A 19,924-nucleotide genomic window follows, 5' to 3' on the forward strand; every position below is an offset into this window, starting at 1 on the left:
CAGTCCGATTTTGCTAGGGTCAAGTTTTTTGAAAAACACCCAGATCGGGTCGCCAGAACAGGATCTGTTTTATTATTTTGATAAGTAAGTAGGGTATCTAGCCTATATAAATAAAAATCATAAAAAAGGTAGCGACTGTGCCTTTAAAGATGGGATTTATAATGAGGGTCGTGCCAGGATCTATGTCAGTTGAGCAGCTACAAACGCCCATATAAATACATAATTTTATATATTTATAGACTAAACATTAAAAAAGAGCGAAGTACCTACTTAATTGGAGGGTGCGAGCGAAGCGGGGGCAAGTTTATTGTTAATTTGAGATTTTTTAGAGAAAAGAATGTTACGTGTATAATTTTAGAGATGTCGCGAGCGCTACTTATTGGTTAGTTTGAGGAAAAAGCCTCTAAAGTTTGATTTTCGTATTGGTAGAGGCAGACGTAATTATAATACCTATACCTAAATATAGTTTTTTTGCGTAGGTATCCGCCAATCTGCTATGCGGTATCTTTATGCATAGGTACACCTAGGATATATTTTGCACTTGATGTTATAGTCTGAAAGTTCAGATTAATCCAGATTATATCCTTATTATGATATATTTGCGATAAACGGTTACGTGGTCTTACGCGTGTTGAAGACGATTTGCGTTCCATGTCAATTAAAGTGGCTTTAAAAAGAGATGAAAAACAAGCAATAATTTATGCTTTATAAGTTAGATTAGACATTTAATCTTAATTTATAGCATAAGGACTTTGAAGGGATAAAAAAATATATTGAAAAAGTAGTCATAATGCAGTGGAATATAATTCTTAAGTAAATTAAACATTTTAATTTTATAGCAAACGCTTAACAATGCGTTATTCCCAAACTGGAACGTAATTTATCCACGCATTTGACAACACTGACGTTTATTTTTGACAACTGTCATGGACGATTTTAGTAGTATTGGGTAGGAGTGGGTAGGAGTTTATGTATGTAGGTATGTAGTCTGTTCTTTAAAAAACTGACTAGAGTTTTTTCTTTTATACGTTTTAAACATTCATGTAATTACAGTCTAGTTTTACCTGAAAATTATTAGTTTATTTATTCTTGTTTGGAACACAGTTACTTGTAGTTAAGATTACTAGTCATTTGAAAATATTGTGATTATGGTGATAATGGCATATCGTGTTTTATTAGTTTTTATTTTAGCAATAATATGTGTAAGGACAGAAGAAGAAGCTGCTTCACGTATGTCAAAATCAGAACGGCAGAGTTTAAGGTAAAATAACTGTAAATATGTTGCAAGATTAGGTTGATTGACTAACAACAATAGTATCAGCGATAGGCAGAACTTTTAATCGCTTAGGACCATCGAGGGCGAATAAAAGAAAGTTTTAAGTGTACAACAGATAAACGAGAAATTTCGATAATGTTATATTTCCGATTAAACTTTCAAAACTTTAATATTCAGAATCATTTTGTAATTTTAAAACCACATGAGTCTCCAGTACAAAATAATAAGCTTATGAATCCAGTTGGATTTTAAGGCAGTTTGATTATTTATAAGTATCAGTCAGTTTGTATTGTTGTACCAGTGATTTTTTGTAGTTATTCCTTCAGCATGCTTGTATTAAGCTTGAAGGTCAGCACAAACTGTGTCAGAGAAACTGTTGGCCTACATCAGCAGAGCTACTGTTGAGGATTACAAATTACATTACCAGTAACGCTGTCAACAATTACATAAATATGTACCTAATATTATCAAAAAAAAATCTTATAAGAAATATGGTAGTAAAAACTTGTCTATGAACACTATTCACAACCTATAATATTACTTTGTTGTTCTCTCTTTTGATTGGTTAATTACTGTTTGATAAAGAAAATAAAACATAGATACTTGCTTGATCATGTGTGAAATAAAATATAAATATATGAGTATTTTCATCAGCCTTTTTACTGCCCCACATAAGCGTAGGCTTCATATATGTAATGTGGATTGGAGATTTAGGACATTCGTAAATTTTCTGTAGTTTTCAGTTTGTGGTCATCTTGTATCCAAGTTGCAATAGCAAGTAAATATATCCTAGGAGAAGATAATTGGTACTTGCTTGGTTTGGAATACGTCAGGTCATTATTGAGATATGCCTCAATTGTTAGGTTTTCATGCTCATACTGAATATTATCATCATCGTCCTCCTAACCTTTTTCCAAACTATGTTGGGGTCGGGTTCCAGTCCAACCGGATGTAGCTGAGTACCAGTGCTTTACAAGGAGTGACTGCCCCCCTCTACCCAGTTACCCGGGCAACCCAATACCCCTTGGTTATGTATACAGAATATTATCTTTTTTAAAATTATCTTCTGCCTTTGGATTAAATTGTGTCCCCCAAAGGAAACCTCTTGCGTTGTCAAGATGGGTACAAAAAGTATCCTGTGCCCTTCCCCCCAGGTCTAAGGTCCTTCTCCAAAAATTGTTCAGCCATTCTTGAGTGTTAAGTAGTGTTTCTACCACAACTTTATGTAGTACAGAAATAGGTTACTGTAGAATGTTAATAACAAGTTGTGTAATATTTAACTCCCTACAAATGTTTAATAACAAGCATACAGATGTTCCAGAAAGTGTGACAGTTGCTATATGCTGTAAGCTGATAACACAGGTCCATTGATAAGTATGTTTGATTAAAAATAAAGATTTACCTGACTTAAATTAGCTGTGATTAGCAATTACAGATCAAGATGCTTATGTTTTAAAGCTTTCGTCATCATCAGCAACTTATTTGTATTTTTCAACAGATTTCAGATGGAAATTGACTAGGTAATTAGGTATATTATTTGTCTGAATGCTTGAATCTACCTCGCTTTTAACAGGTATTTTTTACTATGTTCAGGCATTTCCATTACACAGATAGCTTAAGATAATAATGTCATATCATGTAGAAACTCTTCTTACAAAATATAAATACATTGTGAGAATAAAAGGGTGCCTCAGAAAATACAGGTCTCCATCCTGAACCGCCGAGCTCTACACTAGAAATGAAGAGAGTTTCATTTGTTTCAGGGAGGAGGCTCGCAAAATGTTCTATCATGCCTATGACGCATACATGGAGAATGCATACCCAGCTGACGAGCTGATGCCGCTAAGCTGCAAAGGACGGTGGAAGGGCATCACGCCCAGTCGCGGTGACATGGACGATGCCCTCGGAAAGTAAGAGTTTATAGAATTTTTTGCAGACCAAAAAGTTTTATTTGTGAATATGTAGTACATGTTCTGTGTTGTTTACTTGGATATTACCCACCTGTGTAATTACAGTCGGTTTTCCTTAATCTTCTGCAATAAAGTGGTTTGCTATTGTATATTTCTGGCCCAATTTTATATAATGGTGGTTAGGTTCACAGAGTATGATCAACTTGCGCCTACCTGTGCTCAGAAGTTAGTTGCGAACCGACAATAACGAAAGCAACAAACTTCTTGCTTATCTGTGACTATGTCCCAGATGATATCTTAGTTGACCTACTTAACTGGTCGTGTACCTCATTGCAAAAGTAGGTTACCCATCCAAAGTTATTTTGTTTTGTATTCTCAATTTAGATGAAAATATTGTCCTGCTATTGTATTGAATCTAAAAAACAGAAATTGTGGGAATAATTACATATGTCGTTATATAACTCAATGACAAGTAGAAAATGGTTTGATATGTAGGTATTTAAAAGTCCCTGATAAGAAACATATGTTGCGAGCATACTTAGTTCGATTGTTGTTCATTCTGTAATGTTTTCATCAAAAAATAAACGCGTAACACTAGTTTATCTGTATGGGAAATTATTAACCATACAATGGACGTTTTATGGACTATTATTTTATACTGATTGATTGCCAGAATGTAAATTTTATAGGTTTGCGTTTCGTAACGCAAAACTTATGATTGGCGATAAATGTCTAGTATACAATATGTCTTTTATTTCTCGGCTTTGTGAGTCAAGGCGAGTTTAAAATAAAAACTGCAATATTGAGAGCAAAAATGAAAGTAATGCACGAAAATAAACGGGTTCATTAACTGTTTGACCTACATTTACTTGCAGTTGGTAGGACTTCCATAATGTGTACCGGTAGATCGATAGAGCCGGCCATACCTATATGTGATGACTTATTGTGGATATCTATAACTTTATATCTATCCAGTGATGTTACGATTAGAGATTGAATTTTGAAATTAGCTCCATATCAATATCTGATCGCAAAACTACGGATAATATGAAACCCACTCGTTGGAACCGTGCATACCTTTAAGCTTTATTTTCCGAAGGAGCATTTATTTCCTATTAGTTACCGCCCGCGGCTTCGCCCCCGGGTTGTGCTGATAAAAAGTATCCTTTGTTCATTCCAGTACCACCAAGAGCATGTATACAAAGTTTCATGATGATCGGTTAAGAAGTTTTTGCTTGAAAGCGTAGCAAACAAACGGACTTTCGCATTTATTATATAAGTAGGATTTGAAGTAAATAATGCTTCGTTTTCAATTTGAAATGAGGTTATAGAAATCCGCTATTATCTGGTTTAAGGAAAACTTAATACAAGTTATTAATAATACGATGTTATTTTCAGTTTTTCCCTAACCCTAGTGGACAGCTTGGATACTTTGGCTGTTATGGGAGATTTCTCGGAATTCAGCCGCGCCATCAAGCTGGTTATAAAAGACGTCACTTTCGATCATGATATTATTGTCTCCGTATTCGAGACAAACATCAGAATGCTCGGGTAAGTTTACGGTACCACGAATATTTATGAAAACAAACAATCATCATCATCATCTCAGCCATAGGACGTCCACTGCTGAACATAGGCCTCCCCCTTTGATCTCCACAGATACCTGTTGGAAGCGACCTGCATGCAAAACAAACAATAATTTGATCATATTTACACATGCATTACATTACTGTTTGATACAACTGCACTCGATGAGTAAGACTTTACACACAGGATATTTAAATAATCCGACTGCTGTAATTACTTTAGTTTTCCTGTAGGAATAAATACCTACGTCATAAAGTCATAATATACTTCAAGTAGTACTATAGCCTGTGTATTATATTTAGATCCAAGCCACGAGTTGGCTCATCCAGCTGATTAGAGCCTGCCACAAACAAAATATGTAGGTAGGCTAATGTAAGAAAAATATTCCTCATCACATTGCCAGTATAAATATAGACTTATTTATTTATGAGTTGCTGATTTTTCAATAAGTGCCAGAGTTTTTGTATGTTTTATTGAACAAAATAAATCTTTTTGCAAGTTTTAATACACATAAATAAACTCTAATGAAAATGTTCCCATATGTATTATGGGTAATATCTAAGGTTTATCCTTGTATATCCATATAACCTATGATCCTCCAGCGTTCAGGTTTTGAAAGACATTGTAAACGCTACGTTATACAATTTCTGGATAAAAGAGTTTTAAATTGCCCCTCATGAACAGATTCAAAGCACCGGATATTGTAATCTTAGTTCGTTATATTACACGAAGGAAACGTCCTTTCTTCAAGTAATGATCATACAAGTAATTTTATACTGCGCATTTTCAAATTACTTAGCACACTTGTACGTCATTGGTATTTTTCAGTGACGATTAAAAATTCAGCAAATAGATAAGTATTCGTAATTGAAAGTCAAAATAACTGTTTTTTTGTCGTCTGGGTTATTTCTGAACAAGTTTTCACTTTAGTTTGTTGGTAAGTTAGGTTTAGGCAACGAAGCATAATATTTTATATAGCTTTAGCCAACGGTTTTACCCGCTTCCTGAGTGAATCACTTTCTTCACCCGAATAAAAGTTAGCGTTTTTGTTATTCTGATATACGCTACATTACTACCAATTTTCAAGAAAATCCTTTCAACTATTTGCGCTTGAAGATGTTACAAACACACACACTCAAACACCAGCTTTCGCTTTTCAAAAAATAATAAGATTTTTTACATAGACAATCATCTATATATGACAACTATTTGTTTATGGTTACCACAGAGGTCTTCTATCAGCCCACGTGCTGGCCACTAAGCTGAAGAGTGAGGTGCCCGCGCTGCAGTGGTACAATGGGGAACTGCTGGCCATGGCTGAGGACCTCGGCAAGAGACTGCTGCCGTCCTTCAATACCTCCACTGGCATACCTCATGGAAGGGTAAGTGGGATACTTTATGGTCAACTAGCGACGGTGCAATGCTAAAATGAATAACAGTACTATGAAGTATTTGTGATGTGTACAAGAAGGAAGAATTACGCGTCCTTGTTAATTGTAGTTATTTTTTTTGTAAAAGTCAAAGGGCTTTCAGATGGCTTTAGTACTCCTTAAAAAAAATATCACATTTACTTTGGCGAGTGGCGACATTCCACCACAATTGGACACGCACACGCGAATTTGTTTGACTTGGTGCAAGTTATATTAATATATGCCAGCGTATGTTTGCGCACAAAGTTTTCAATTTCGCAGACATTCTATAATATTTACCGACAATCGGTGAACACGTTGACCGGACATTTTAGAATATTTGCAAGGAATTTGTTAGTGTTTGTAGACCAGTAAACATTTTGTAGGCTACTACCACTTACGTATCTATTGTGATAAATACGAGAAATATAACATTAGAAATCAGCTCTCTTTATTAATTGTCCAGATAAACCTCCGACACGGCATGCGAGGTATGTCGGAGTCTCGAGAGACCTGCACCGCGTGTGCTGGCACCATGATCTTAGAGATGGCAGCACTGTCCCGGCTCACTGGCAACCCGGTGTATGAGCAGAAAGCGCATAAGGCCATGGACAGGTTGTGGAAGATTAGGCATAGGTAAGTTCTAGTTTATAGTGTTTGATGTTCATTTATTGCGGATTGCAATAAGAGATCCATCCGTTCTTTGCGATTGGAGATTGAGCTTCATATAAATTATGGATGATATTGCGTCCCCTGGGAACTACTGTGCGTACCGGAATAATAATATAGCCTATGTTACTCGGGAAGAGTTTAGTTTTCCAACAGTGAACAATTTTTTTCAGATAGGTTCAGTAGTTTCGGAGCCTTTAGAGTGCAAATATTTTACTATATTGAATAAAGAATGATTTTCATTCTTTATTATTAAAACAACGGATGGATCCGTTTTTAGTGTTATATTGTAAGTCACACCTTTAAGTCAACATGCTTGCTCTAACGTGTGAGAAAACTTTCATTCAGTACATTCTTATTATAATGTATTTAGTAAAACTATCATAAATTAACTATAATATAAGAATGTAATGAATGAAATTTTTCTCACGATATGTTTTTGTGCCCACCACTCTGTAAGTCCATTTACATGTGACATACAGTATTTGTCATTTAATGTTGCTTTGCTGAAGTTAGTCTTGTTTGACTTTCAGCCTGTCCACTTCAGACATGCAAATATTAGTAAATAGAGTTATGAGAACAAAGTCTACAGATTCAATACTTATTTCGCTATGCTAAAATTAAAAAAAAACGCAAGGCTTTCCCGATATCCCACTTCTTTCTCCTGTTTTGTTCCCAATTTATTTAGGATCGGCGTCACATTGTCTCTAAAAACTTGCTAAGTTCATTAATAATGATTCGAATTTTTCAACAAAGATTAAAATATATGACTTGGGAATGAAGCAGGAAGAAGAAGAATGAAGTTCATAGTCAAATAAAGAAGCAAACCAAAAACTGACTAATTTATAACTATTCTGTTCAGGACATCGGACCTCATGGGTACAGTGATAAACATTCACTCAGGCGACTGGGTGCGCAAGGACGCGGGCGTCGGCGCCGGCATCGACTCCTACTACGAATACTGTCTCAAAGCCTACATTCTGTTGGGAGACGAGAAATACCTGGCCAGGTTCAACCGACACTACAACGCTGTCATGAAGTATATAAGCAGAGGTCCTGTTATGCTGGCTGTTCACATGCACAGGTAAGTTTACTAATAACTCTTTATATTTTTTGTTTGTGAATTGTCAGCTTTGTTGTGAAATTTCGTACAGAATATGTAACATTTTAAATGCCTTTTTCATGAAGACCTATTGGTCTAATAGTTGTAAGCAACGGGTCAGATCTGGTTTCGATTCCGGAATGCTGGTTTTTAAGAAATATTATAAAGCAGCCCGTAGTCTGAAAGTTTGCAATAATACGCCTTATCTCTCCGGTCGTCTTGGATTGCGAAACCCATCGGGCACAGTGATGAAATAAAGAGGCTAATCTCATTCAATCAATAAAGACAATCGATACAGGCTTTTTTATAATTATTCCAATCTTGTAATTCTCTACAAACTTACTCTGAGCGGTTCGGATTTTAGATGCAAGCTGCCATTGAGTTTTTCAGAACTATACCTATGTTTCATGTTCAAACCTTATATTTTTACATAAAGTTTATAATTACTATACCTATATTCCTGGTTAAAGGCCTCACCTACAATCTCGGAACTTCATGGACGCGTTACTGGCGTTCTGGCCGGGCTTGCAAGTGCTGCTGGGAGACGTGAGACCAGCCGTGGAGACGCATGAGATGCTGTACCAAGTCATGCAGCGACACACCTTCATACCAGAGGCCTTTACTTCAGATTTTCAGGTAAAAAGTCCAGTTATATTCACACCTACAATATAAACGTCAGTTTTCTTAAAACAATATGTTTGTTATGAATTATGAACATTCAATTTTCCAAGTAAACTGTTGTTTAAAGAAAATAGACATTTATGTAGTCGATGAACTTTGGCTTTAGTTGTGGTCATGGAGAATAAAATGACTAGCGGAAATGTCATAACACAGTCTCCTAAGAAAGTAGCACGCCAAAATGCCGGGGTTCGGTACAGAAAGAACGTTACTAACTCGACAATCATCGCCTTCTTTGGAACCTGCCCATTTTTTGTAATACTAAAAAATAATTATATTTTTCTCAAAGAATCCGAACGCAATCAATATCAATCAATGGAAACAGATCCTTTTGGTCACGCTTAACGTATGTGTTTGACCTATAAGAAGGCGCCTGACTTACCTGCCTTATCGCATCTGCGCTCATCTTTCCTTCCTCCTTAGGTTTAATGTTTCTTTTTCTCTAGGTACATTGGGGTCAACACCCTCTACGGCCAGAGTTCCTAGAATCCACCTACTTCCTACACCGTGCTACCGAAGACGACCATTACCTTCAAGTGGGAAAGACTGTCCTGAAAGCCCTTCAGCAATATACCAGAGTGCCTTGTGGGTATGCTGCAGTTAATGACGTGAGAACTCGAATACACGAAGACAGAATGGATTCTTTTGTTCTGGCAGAAACTTTCAAGTACCTTTATATGTTGTTTGGCGAAGATAAAGATATTCCAGTGAAGTTAGAAGACTATGTGCTGACTACGGAAGCTCATTTTTTGCCGCTCTCATTGGCGACGGACGGCAAAAATACGACGTATTTTACGCTGAAAATTGACGATGAAGATGAAGATAAGTATAGGAAGTGAGTTTTGTTTTACTGTTAATTTTGTTTAATACATGAATGTTTTTTAAGAAAGAAGGCGGTTTTTTTTGGTAGCTCAATATTAATAATTGGACAGATCTTTTGTTGCATTTTGTCAGAGTACAATAGAAATTAAAGTTGCGAACGAGTCAGTTACAATAGATTGAATAAAATTTGACCAATATTTTGTCGTTACCAAATACTATTAGCGGATTTCGCTGTGCGTAAAATGCGTTTATCGACAAACACATTTAGCGTTTGAAAAAAGTTTTCGAACTAATAGATTCAATTCAAGCTCGGCGTCTTAAAAAACCTACTAAATATACCGCTAGTTTCAAAGCCCTTTTAAGTTTTATTCTGTCATTCATGCTCTGGATATAAAAATAATCGTGATGTTTATCATATTCATGAAATATTTCAGAACCTGTCCAAACACAGCATCTCTAGAAGCCGCTAAAGTCCGTCGTCCGATGCGTCAGCTGCTCGGGGCGAGCGCTCGACCCGCGGCAAGACTGCGCCCGTTGAATGACCCGAGACAGATACATACGCTGTCAGATATGGGCATATCTGTGCTGACTTTACCTGATGGGAGGGTGCAGCTGCTGTATACTACTTCTACGGTAAGAATTTATTTCTTTCAAAAACACAAATCACTAACATTACAGGTTTGACACAACCAAATTTTTGTGGTGTCTATCTATCTATTTACCTTCCTAAAATGGTCAGACAGGGCGACTATAATATTGTAGGGATTAAAAAAGGTAATAATTGTAATCGCCCGCCTAGCCTTTTCCTAACTGTGAATAAGGAGTCGAAGCGACTATCCTTCTAGCCTTTTCAACCCTGGGACAGTTCTATACCCCTAGATATGGAAAAGAAAAACAAAAGTCCATTTGTTTGACTGGTCGTCATGCATTATTCCACATTTAAAACAAAAATAACTAAATCAAAACATATCTAATACCTAACTTTTCCATTTGCAGGCGAAATCGGCAAAAGACGCGGCAGAAGGGCTCACTTTCATGCGAGAAATGTCCAAATGGAACTCGTTAAGCGATATGGAGAACGGAGTAGTTCCCGCCGGCGTTAAGATCGACGACAAAATCTTCCCCGCGGGCCCCGGACACTTCGGCAAAGAGATCTCACCGACCAACCAGTATACCAACACCGTTGCCTTCGTTCTTCCTCTAGACGCTTGCTCCCGTATTGAAAATAAAAAGGATGTTGAAGGCAAATTCGGTATAGCTAAACGAGGCCAATGCACATTTGCACAGAAAGTCCGAAACATGCAAGCAGCCGGCGTCACTCTAGCCATCATTCTCGATAATGTACCAGACTCCACCCACGAAAGCACAGCCCTATTCGCGATGTCAGGTGACGGAAATGATGACATCGAAATCCCAGCTGTATTCCTATTTTCGCAAGAAGGACGGTTCCTAACTGACACTTTCCTAGCAAAACCAGAATTGACAGTCACAGTCGGCGAATTGAAGACGCTGAAAGCTACCTACGAGAACACGTGTGAGGACGGCAATTGTGAAACTGTTATACAGGCCCCCAACGTTCCTGATGACAAGGAGACTTTCGACCATCTTAAAAATGTACTGAGTCAACTGGCTGCTCAGTTCGAACTGTCGCTTTCAAATGATGACCAGAAGACTTGCGGCGACGAATCAGAAAATGTTATCATAACGAAAGGTAAATACACTGCCGAGGAAGGAAAGCTAGAAGGACCGCCCAACGTTTGTTCCGCGAAAAGTGAAATCAAAATATCCAAAGAAGAAACTGTAGCGTCTGTCAAAGAAGTTACAAAAGAGACCAAGTCTGATAAGATCGTTAAAGATGATTTTTGACCAATGCGAGTACGTAAATTACAGTGAATATAGTGAGGACTTAAGTTGACGTTGACCCACTGAGCGCCGTTTTCTTTGCCAAAGATTCAACACTGATCTCATTGACATAAAGTAACTTGATGGTGGCTTCTGTATTTGTCCTTATTCAAACCGGCTTAGTGTTGAAATTTCGTTAGCAGTGAAAACTTCGCTCTGCTGCGTCCGCGTGTCAAGTGATTGTATTAAGTGAGCTGTGAATGTAAGGCTTAGACAATGTACTTGTGGTTAGATGTCGTGTAGTGAAATTGTCGGAATACTTTTGTAAGGTTCGGTATCCACATTATTTCGTAATATGTAATACTTTTTTACCGTCCATCCGGGAAAAGACTAGAAAAACATTAACAGTCAATGCCTTTTAAATATCTTTAAAACAATAACATTAGTTTGCGTATACTAGACTGACCAACTGGATTTGATTAACCTGCAATAAATAGTCTTAAGACAATACATTTTTGTTACAACGATAAGTAACCGGGTCGAGTTGATTTTTCAATGACTTTCCAGATTATACTATCATCCTAATCAGCCTTACTGTAGGGCATTCGTTAGATATTTAAATTAAAGTTTAATTATAGTTAAAATTCAGTTGAACTTCGCATTAACAATAGGTACATGCCCAATGTACTTAACATAGTTAATGAACAACTGATAATTAGTGTTGCAAAATATATTTTTATTATTTAATTAAAATATAACTTTACGTATCTTTTATTTAAAATCTGTTAGTGTAATATGAACGTTAGACTCATAAAGTACCTACAGGGAACAAAATGATACATCGTTGCATGCCGTGTCATTATTTTGATTTCACAATTTAAACAAACGGTCACACATCCTTCTTACAGCCGCAGTGCGTGTAGCTAAACTTCAATCATTATTACCCTTTTATTACTGAGCTGTGAGACCCTCATTTGAACAAGTACATCATCAAAAAATTAACTTTTGCGCAGGTCAAGAGCAGTGCTAAGCAATTTTATGTCCATAATATTTTCTAACATTGTGTGTAAATTATTTTCTACTAATGTTTGATTTTGAATACGTTAGTCGCTGCTCACCTGCACTAGACTGTTGTAAATATTCACGGACATGAAATTGTATATTCATTAACACATCATAGTAATGTAATGTAAATAATAGAAACTGCACTGTATAAATAAATGTGTACATATTGTTCGTAAGATTATCAAATAAATGAAGAATTTTCGTGCCTTCTTATCTGGCAATAATTTTGTCAGTTTCAATAATTTAATGTTTTATCTTTTTGTAAGAAAAACAACCTGCCTTTGTACTTTATATTTTAAAAGAGTATTCGATGATTTATAACATCAATCAAATAAAAGACGGTGTAATTAAAAATTTCTTTATTACAGTTTTTACTTAGTTTTTAAATAGAGTGTAAATAAATTCATGTTACTTTGAGTTGTTGTTTTATTGAAATTGGAAAATTCCCTTCTAGCGAGAATGTTGCGATGCGGCCATACTGCCATAGAACTATTATGTTCCTATGAGTTTCTTTTCTGGTAATTACGGATAATCCAGTATCCGGCTTGTATTTCCTATCTATCCGATATCAGATAACTACTTATTATCCGGTAGATAGTGAATATAAATTATAACAATATAAATTAACAATGTAAACATTATAAATAGACAATTAAATTAGGTATTTATATCATTCAGTTGGAATGTCGTTTGAAGGGAAAAGAAGGACGATATATAATGAGAAAATAAAAGCACTGAAAAAGTCAGAATTATAGTCATGAGTAGGTAATGCGACACAATATAGCTAATTTGTATAAAGCGTATCGCATACAATTAATGCATTAGAAGTAGATTCACATTTGTCGAGAACACCTTATATAGGGGTGGAACGTAAAATAATATCTAAAAATACGCTCAGAGCCAGCCTCTTTTAAAAAAATAAATAAATCAAGCAATTTGATCGTCAGCGCTATGAAAAGTCGCGAAAGAATAAAAATATACAAATTAATTTGTGAAAATTTACATCAAAATAACAATACCAATCTCCGTTTACAAGTAACCTGGTTTTAGTGCGGATTTTAATCGTCTTGGCTGTGGGCTGTAGTCTGGCTGCGGTACGGGCGGGCCTTGGGACCATGGCGAATTGTCCTGGTTCCAAGGAAGCTCTTGGGAAGGCGCAGGCCTCATGGGCCCAGGCCTCTTGATGTCTTGTAGGTACGAGAAGGGCCGGTTGCTGTGGTTCAAGCTCGGCTGTCCGCGTTGCCACGAGTCGGAGCGGTCGTAAGAACGGCTGGAATAATTTAAATTGCTTGTTACTTACGAGTACTGATTTTGCGTCAAGGGATTTTAAATAAATATGAGTTTAAAAATGAAAAGGTTATTTTCCGAAATTGTTGACAATGTTTTCAAGTTTTCCTACAGTCCTGTCCATAATGAAATTAGGCAAACATTTATTAAAAGGAAAGCCTCCTTTTCGGAAACTCGGAACCTTTTGAAAATTTAGCCCCCAAGATCCTCTGCTCTTCACCACTTCCTATAAGTTTTCGCTGAGTAAAAGAAATGGCGAAACTCCGCAGCATACTCGGTGAGTATATTATTATCTATTTCCTCCTTTGACGAAATAGTACTGATAGTCATAATTAAATATGAAGATACTAACTTGGAATTACTATAATCTATCTTTGGCGGAACACGCGGCCGCGGCGGGCGATCTGACTCATCGTCTCTGATAAAGCCATTATTCACCTGTGCTCTGAAAAACCAAACAAATTCCTTAGTCACATTGTCATAAACAAAATTACTGGCTACATGTCATAAGCCTTTGTCACAATTTGACTCAACTGTCCCGGGCCCCGATTCTCCTAAGTTAATAATGTCAAAATCGAATAGAAATCGAATCGCAATATGATCGTAATAGCAGTTTTAACCATATCGGGCATTCTGCTACTAATAAAAGACCAATCGTATTCGATTGACATTTGATTGGTGTGCCATTGGTCTGCTATTTTGATGATTTTGGTCTATACGGTAGTTTGCTGTACAATCATTTTGCAATCGTAAATCATTTGCAGACAAAATGTTGTTACAGCCTTTTTATCGTCCCACTGCTGGGCACAGGCCTCCTCTCACAAGGAGAAGGATTGAGCATTAATCACCACGCTTGCTCAATGCGGGTTGGTGATTTCAGACTATAGTCCAGGTTTCCTCAAGATGTTTTCCTTCACCTTTTTATCAGCCATTGGTGTCCAAGATATACTTAGAAAGTACATACAAACTTAGAAAAGTTGCATTGGTACTTGCCTAACCTGGAATCGAACCCACTCCCACATACTCGAGAGGTTGATTCTTTACCCACTAGGCCACCACGACATCAGACAAAATGGCAGACAAAATGATTCATTATTAAATAACAGCAAAGGATAAAAACGTTTATTTCAAAAAAAAATAGCAGAATGCCACATACGCTTCAATCGTTATCGAGTCGGGATTGGATCTCAGTCGAATCGAGTCGAACATGAATCGTATGTTGCTTAAGTAAAATTAGGAGAATCGGGCCCCCGGAATGGAAGCAACTTTTCGCAAAATTCTTAGACTTTTTTGACACGTACCTACTAAGTTTAAACCAATTAGTCGATTTGAGTTAACCAGTGTTAAGAACACTCAGGATAAAATTATGTGACACAAAAAACAAAACTACTTAAACGAAAATCGGTTCACCGTTCGTTTAGGAGCTCCGAGTTGTCACACACTGCTTTTTGCATCGGGCATTGTAAAACGTTAGAAAAATGACTAGAGTCATTATCTTACCCTCTTGAAAATGGCGAAAATACATCAGGTTCCGATACCCAGGCATTGTCGTCTGGCTTCCTTGGCTGACTGTTAGTAATAATTAAACAGAGTTAGTCAATATTTTAAATAACAGGCTACCTACATATACATATTAGGGTAAAGAGAATTATACTCACTCGAATGCATTTACAGCTCCCAGTTTGTGGATAGAATGCTGAAAAGAAAACAATGTTTTAATAGTTGAATTTTGAATGGTAAGACTAATTTTCAATTTCCCATCGAAGTCTTTTATCTATATTAATATTATAAAGCTGAAGAGTTTGTTTGTTTGAACGCGCTCAGGAATTACTGGTCCGATTTGAAAATTTCTTTCAGTGTTAGATAGCCCATTTATCGAGGAATATTACAGGCTACTTTTTATCCCGGTACGGGAAGTAGTTCCCACGGGATGCGGGTGAAACCGCTGGCAGAAGCTAGTGGAACATATTTTTGAAATAATTAAGTATGTCTTTTTTTTGCCAGAGCCAGTGGTTTCAGCTGTCTGTTAATTAATCGATCAGTTAGTATATAACTTAACATTGGTATATTTATTGAAAAGATTAACGAAACTATAATCTATTAGGTGACTTATTAGTAGCTACCGAGCTCTTAATGGATTTCAAATTACTTACTACGACTGATGCTGCGGTAACAACAATTTAATTTAGTTATGAAAATTGTAATTAAGAGTGAATTAAGAACTCACCTCAGCATTTTTAACTTGTTTCCTGTGTTCCAACAAGTAAACAATTAGTAGGATTAGCAGTACCATGTGGACTAAGGGTGCGACGTAGCCTTTCAGTCCTATCGTCATCATGAGGAACGCTCCGTGACGTAACACTTCGAGCCTGTAGTTGGATGAAGACCCTGCTGGTAACTCCGCCTGGAGATAACAATCGACATATTTAACCTTCTTGCTTTGCTTGGCAACGGAATCCTTGAAAGGTTTCATGCAAGAGACTCTGTGGCATCTTCAGAGTCAATATAAGTATAGTACCTTTAGAGACCTGATAAAAGACCATTGGATACCACGGGCACTTGCCCTACCATCCAGTTTTTTGCTCATTCTTCGTAACAATTTTGAGTGTGCCTTCTGACTCAAGATAAAAAATTGCATCAACCTCATTTATAAAGCACCTGAATCTCTGCTTCCCCATTAATAAAAGATAGGTAAAGCCTAGGACATACCAACTTGTTCGACAAAGTAGTGTGGTCTATTCCGAAATGCGTGGCAGTGGTCAGATCCACGACGAACGCTGCGAAACAGCTTCCGATGTAAGCTGACACCACGATGTTGAGGTATCGAGCCGCACCGCCATCTTGAATAGCTGGAAATTACATAAAATTAAATAGCGAATGCTATATTATTTTTGTAAATGGGTTTGATAAAACACCTTCACGTCCATATCTTTAAAACTGTTGAGACTGGCCTGTAGGTGCTCAATACTTTTTTAACGTGTCTCCGATATGGAGAATTCATGTTCAAACTCTTTCTACCTATTAGGTAACTGGCCAATGACTGGCCACTACTTAAAAGGAGAACAAATGTGACAAATTATGAGAAGGGTAGAAGAAAGCGAGAATCTAAAGTTTCCTCATAAACAGACAATGCTCTTAAGTGAAAAGAATCGTATTTTTCATACAGTTGTCACTAAAAGATAAGCTCTTGAAAAAATCATGCAATAGTTTTTGTTTTGGACAGACCAAGACTTAATAGATATGTTGTAATGTTAATAATACTCACTTGCAACAAGCACGCTGGCAGTGATTAAACACAGCACGGAGAAACTGAGAGTGAGTGTGGCGAAAACGAACACGGTGTAAGATCCCGTGATGTCCAATTGGTTGCGAGTTAAGAACGAGATCTCACATTCGTCATCTGTAACATGTTAACATGTGTTAACTTTCATATAAATAAAATAAATTCATCTTTCATTATGAAAATAACAGTGGTGTTTAGTTAACATTATTTTATGGATTAGTTTAGTTAAAAGTATTACTATAGTGGATAAAATTTGTAAGGGACTAAATTTTCTGGGATTTTTTTTGCAGGTATTATAATTATCACACTAATATTATAATGGCAAATGTCGAGTCTATAGGTACGTCTGTGTAGTGCCAAGGTATGTCTGTTAGATACTTCTTCACGTGCAAACGTAAAATTTTTTGAAGAAACTTAATATAGCTTACACTAACTTTGTAGTCCTTTTTCAGGCCTTAGACTGTCTGTTTGGTACAAAATTTCATTCAAATTGATTCAGTAGCTTTGGAAAGAAAGCGCAACAGACCGACAAAGTTTCTCATTTATAGTATTAGAAAGGATAGCTTATACAATTATGTAAACAAAAACTTACCTAAAATGTAGGCACTGATGATAGTCTTCCAAAAATAATTAGCTCCATTATTTGTAACTCCAAAGTCGCAATCGTTAAATCTGAATATTATAGCCGCTATGCTCAGCAAAATGTATATTAACGACAATGCCTGGAAACAAAACACTATCAACTTCGAACTTCTCTCAGGACAGTTTACAAATAACAGCACATTTTTTAGTTTCAGTTCAGTGCTTCAAGTTTCAGTTAAGGGCTTATTACACTTTACAAAATTTAGTAGCCTAATTAGGTTTGTCTAATTTTGTTTCTAAATGATTTAATGAAACCTACCTTCCTAAGTGGAATTTAGTGTCTGAAACATTTACACGACTGAATTTAGTCAAGTGTAATAAGCCCTTTATTTCTATTGAATTGCATTCGCTCTGCATTCATTAATAAACTATCATTATTTTATTGTAATCAGTTCTAATGCTAGGGTACTTTATATTTTAACGCAAAGCAGTCGACAAATATTCCTTTGTCAAACTTTCGTATACTTGGAACGGGTGTCATCACGATGCAGTTTTTTTATCATTGTTTGATATACTATATATCAAGGTATTGGATTGCCCTGGTAACCAGGTTGAGGAGGTCAGATAGGCAGTCGCTGTATGTATGTAAAACACAAGAACTCAGCTATATTCGGTAAGACTGGAAGCCGACCATAACTTAGTTGGAAATAGGCTAGGCAGATGATGATGATGCCTCATGATGTCATCGTATAGATAAATTATAAATACGGTATACGAAAAGTTCAACACACGCAACAAGGAAAAGTTTTATTCAATTAAACTTGTACTGATAAGAAATCCCAATATGCATTTGCAAGCCAATATTTTAAATTAAAAAAGTACCCAGATAAACGTAGTTTCACACATTCAATAGAGATAAAAATCGCAAAGCAGATAGTATGATAAATTAACATATTTTACCTACAATGCGGATTTATTGATCAAATATTTCAAGGATTGTCGAAGGATATAGGACCAAACAAACAATATAAATCTACCTATCGGGATAGATCTAAAGCACTTTTAGCTTTAAAATTCTAACTAAAAGAATGCTATATTCACGGAATATATTAAATTATCTTCTAGTCTATTTAATAGCAACGCTTAGATATTGTAATTTGCAACACCTATCTAACTGCGTTCATAAATAAACATGAAGTCAGAATCGAAACTTTTAAATATACTACTAGACTTAGGGGCAATATGAACGTCCACATTTTTATATCTATGGCGTAGATGGAGATTTTTAAAATAATGAGTTACACATAATATAGGTACATGGTATCGATCGCAACTATAAGCTAACAAAATAATACAAAGTTCCACTCACTATAGTGATCCCGCCCGATAGCGCCGCAGTCAGCACTAGATGCGACGAATATTTTATGTTTCTCTGATTATCCATTTTTTCTTCTTTATTAGCTTTGTTAAACAAGCGTCATGTCGCGTTAGTGTTCGTTTGTGAAGGAACTCGCCAACATATCAGCGTTAATCGCGCCGTGATAATTGTTATCGGCTCGTAATAATAATGCCTACTATCTGTATCGGGACGTTTACGTTCTACCTTCACATTTTAATATTCCCCCGATGCCACCAGCGAGCTACAACCACTGGCCATGTTGACATCACAAACTGATCCGATCTCACCAAGTTTCAAGTAACACGATGATTCTCAGGTATGCATAATAATATAAATAAATTAAACGTAAGTATGATGCGTAAACAATAACAACGTGACCATCATTGTAAACATTCATGGTCGTATTTATTAAATGTGTCAATAAAACTGATTTTGTAATAACCTTCGTAGTTTGAACTGGTTGAATAAATTCTATTGAAAAGCAAATACCTTGTCACCTCAAAATCGAATTATTATGGCAGATTGACAATAGTGCTAGAACAAACCCAAATCATCAATAAAATTTTAGAATTGCACGCAATTTTGCGTTGCATTTTGTTGCAAAAAAATAGTGCCGCAGTATCAAACATGGAATAGTACTTAACACTGATAAAAGTTATTGATTCGCAAGAAGCCTCCCAAAATGTTATGAAAAATTTTGACAGTTTTGTAACAGGTTTATTTTATTTTTACTGGTCATGGCGCGTCGGGACTTTCCTGTATTCCAGTTACACAGTGACTCAAGCGTTGTCGCCTGAGAACGCGGGAGCGAAAGTAAAGACTGTTCTGATGATGTGCCTGATGGTGAGCTCGTCGTGCATCCACGCCGTACCCTTGGAGAAGTACCCCCGACTCAGCCTCGCCAGCACCATACTCAGCATCCCTTCACAAGTGAACACGATCGTATTTATGCATCGATACGTCGAACCTGTTTTCAACGACCTCAAGATAGTTGTGCTCTTGCGTCTCATCTC

The 19,924-nt window shown here is 36.5% G+C and overlaps 2 protein-coding genes across 3 annotated transcripts; one reads left to right on the forward strand and one right to left on the reverse strand.

Moving 5' to 3' along the window:
- The first annotated feature begins 949 nt into the window (after nt 1-949).
- LOC110374225 (ER degradation-enhancing alpha-mannosidase-like protein 3) lies at nt 950-12,777 on the forward strand. 2 transcript variants are annotated; one of them, XM_021331844.3, is made up of 10 exons: nt 950-1,261; nt 3,040-3,186; nt 4,585-4,737; nt 6,002-6,155; nt 6,649-6,818; nt 7,714-7,935; nt 8,424-8,589; nt 9,078-9,466; nt 9,888-10,086; nt 10,450-12,777. In XM_021331844.3, the coding sequence occupies exons 1-10, from the start codon at nt 1,149-1,151 to the stop codon at nt 11,317-11,319; spliced, it is 2,583 nt and encodes an 860-aa protein (XP_021187519.3). In that variant the 5' UTR covers nt 950-1,148; the 3' UTR covers nt 11,320-12,777. The 2 variants fall into 2 exon arrangements, with proteins under 2 accessions (XP_021187519.3, XP_063891792.1); XM_064035722.1 differs by having other exon boundaries at nt 961-979.
- Nucleotides 12,705-19,042, reverse strand: LOC110374229 (uncharacterized). The gene is made up of 9 exons (XM_021331853.3): nt 18,882-19,042; nt 17,523-17,652; nt 16,913-17,047; nt 16,357-16,496; nt 15,875-16,051; nt 15,306-15,343; nt 15,148-15,216; nt 14,000-14,092; nt 12,705-13,630 (listed from the first exon to the last, which is right to left on the reverse strand). The coding sequence occupies exons 1-9, from the start codon at nt 18,954-18,956 to the stop codon at nt 13,390-13,392; spliced, it is 1,098 nt and encodes a 365-aa protein (XP_021187528.3). The 5' UTR covers nt 18,957-19,042; the 3' UTR covers nt 12,705-13,389.
- Between the last annotated feature and the right edge of the window lie 882 nt (nt 19,043-19,924).

The sequence above is a fragment of the Helicoverpa armigera genome, chromosome 1 (assembly GCF_030705265.1).
Source record: "Helicoverpa armigera isolate CAAS_96S chromosome 1, ASM3070526v1, whole genome shotgun sequence".
In the NCBI taxonomy this organism is placed as follows: Eukaryota; Metazoa; Arthropoda; class Insecta; order Lepidoptera; family Noctuidae; genus Helicoverpa; species Helicoverpa armigera.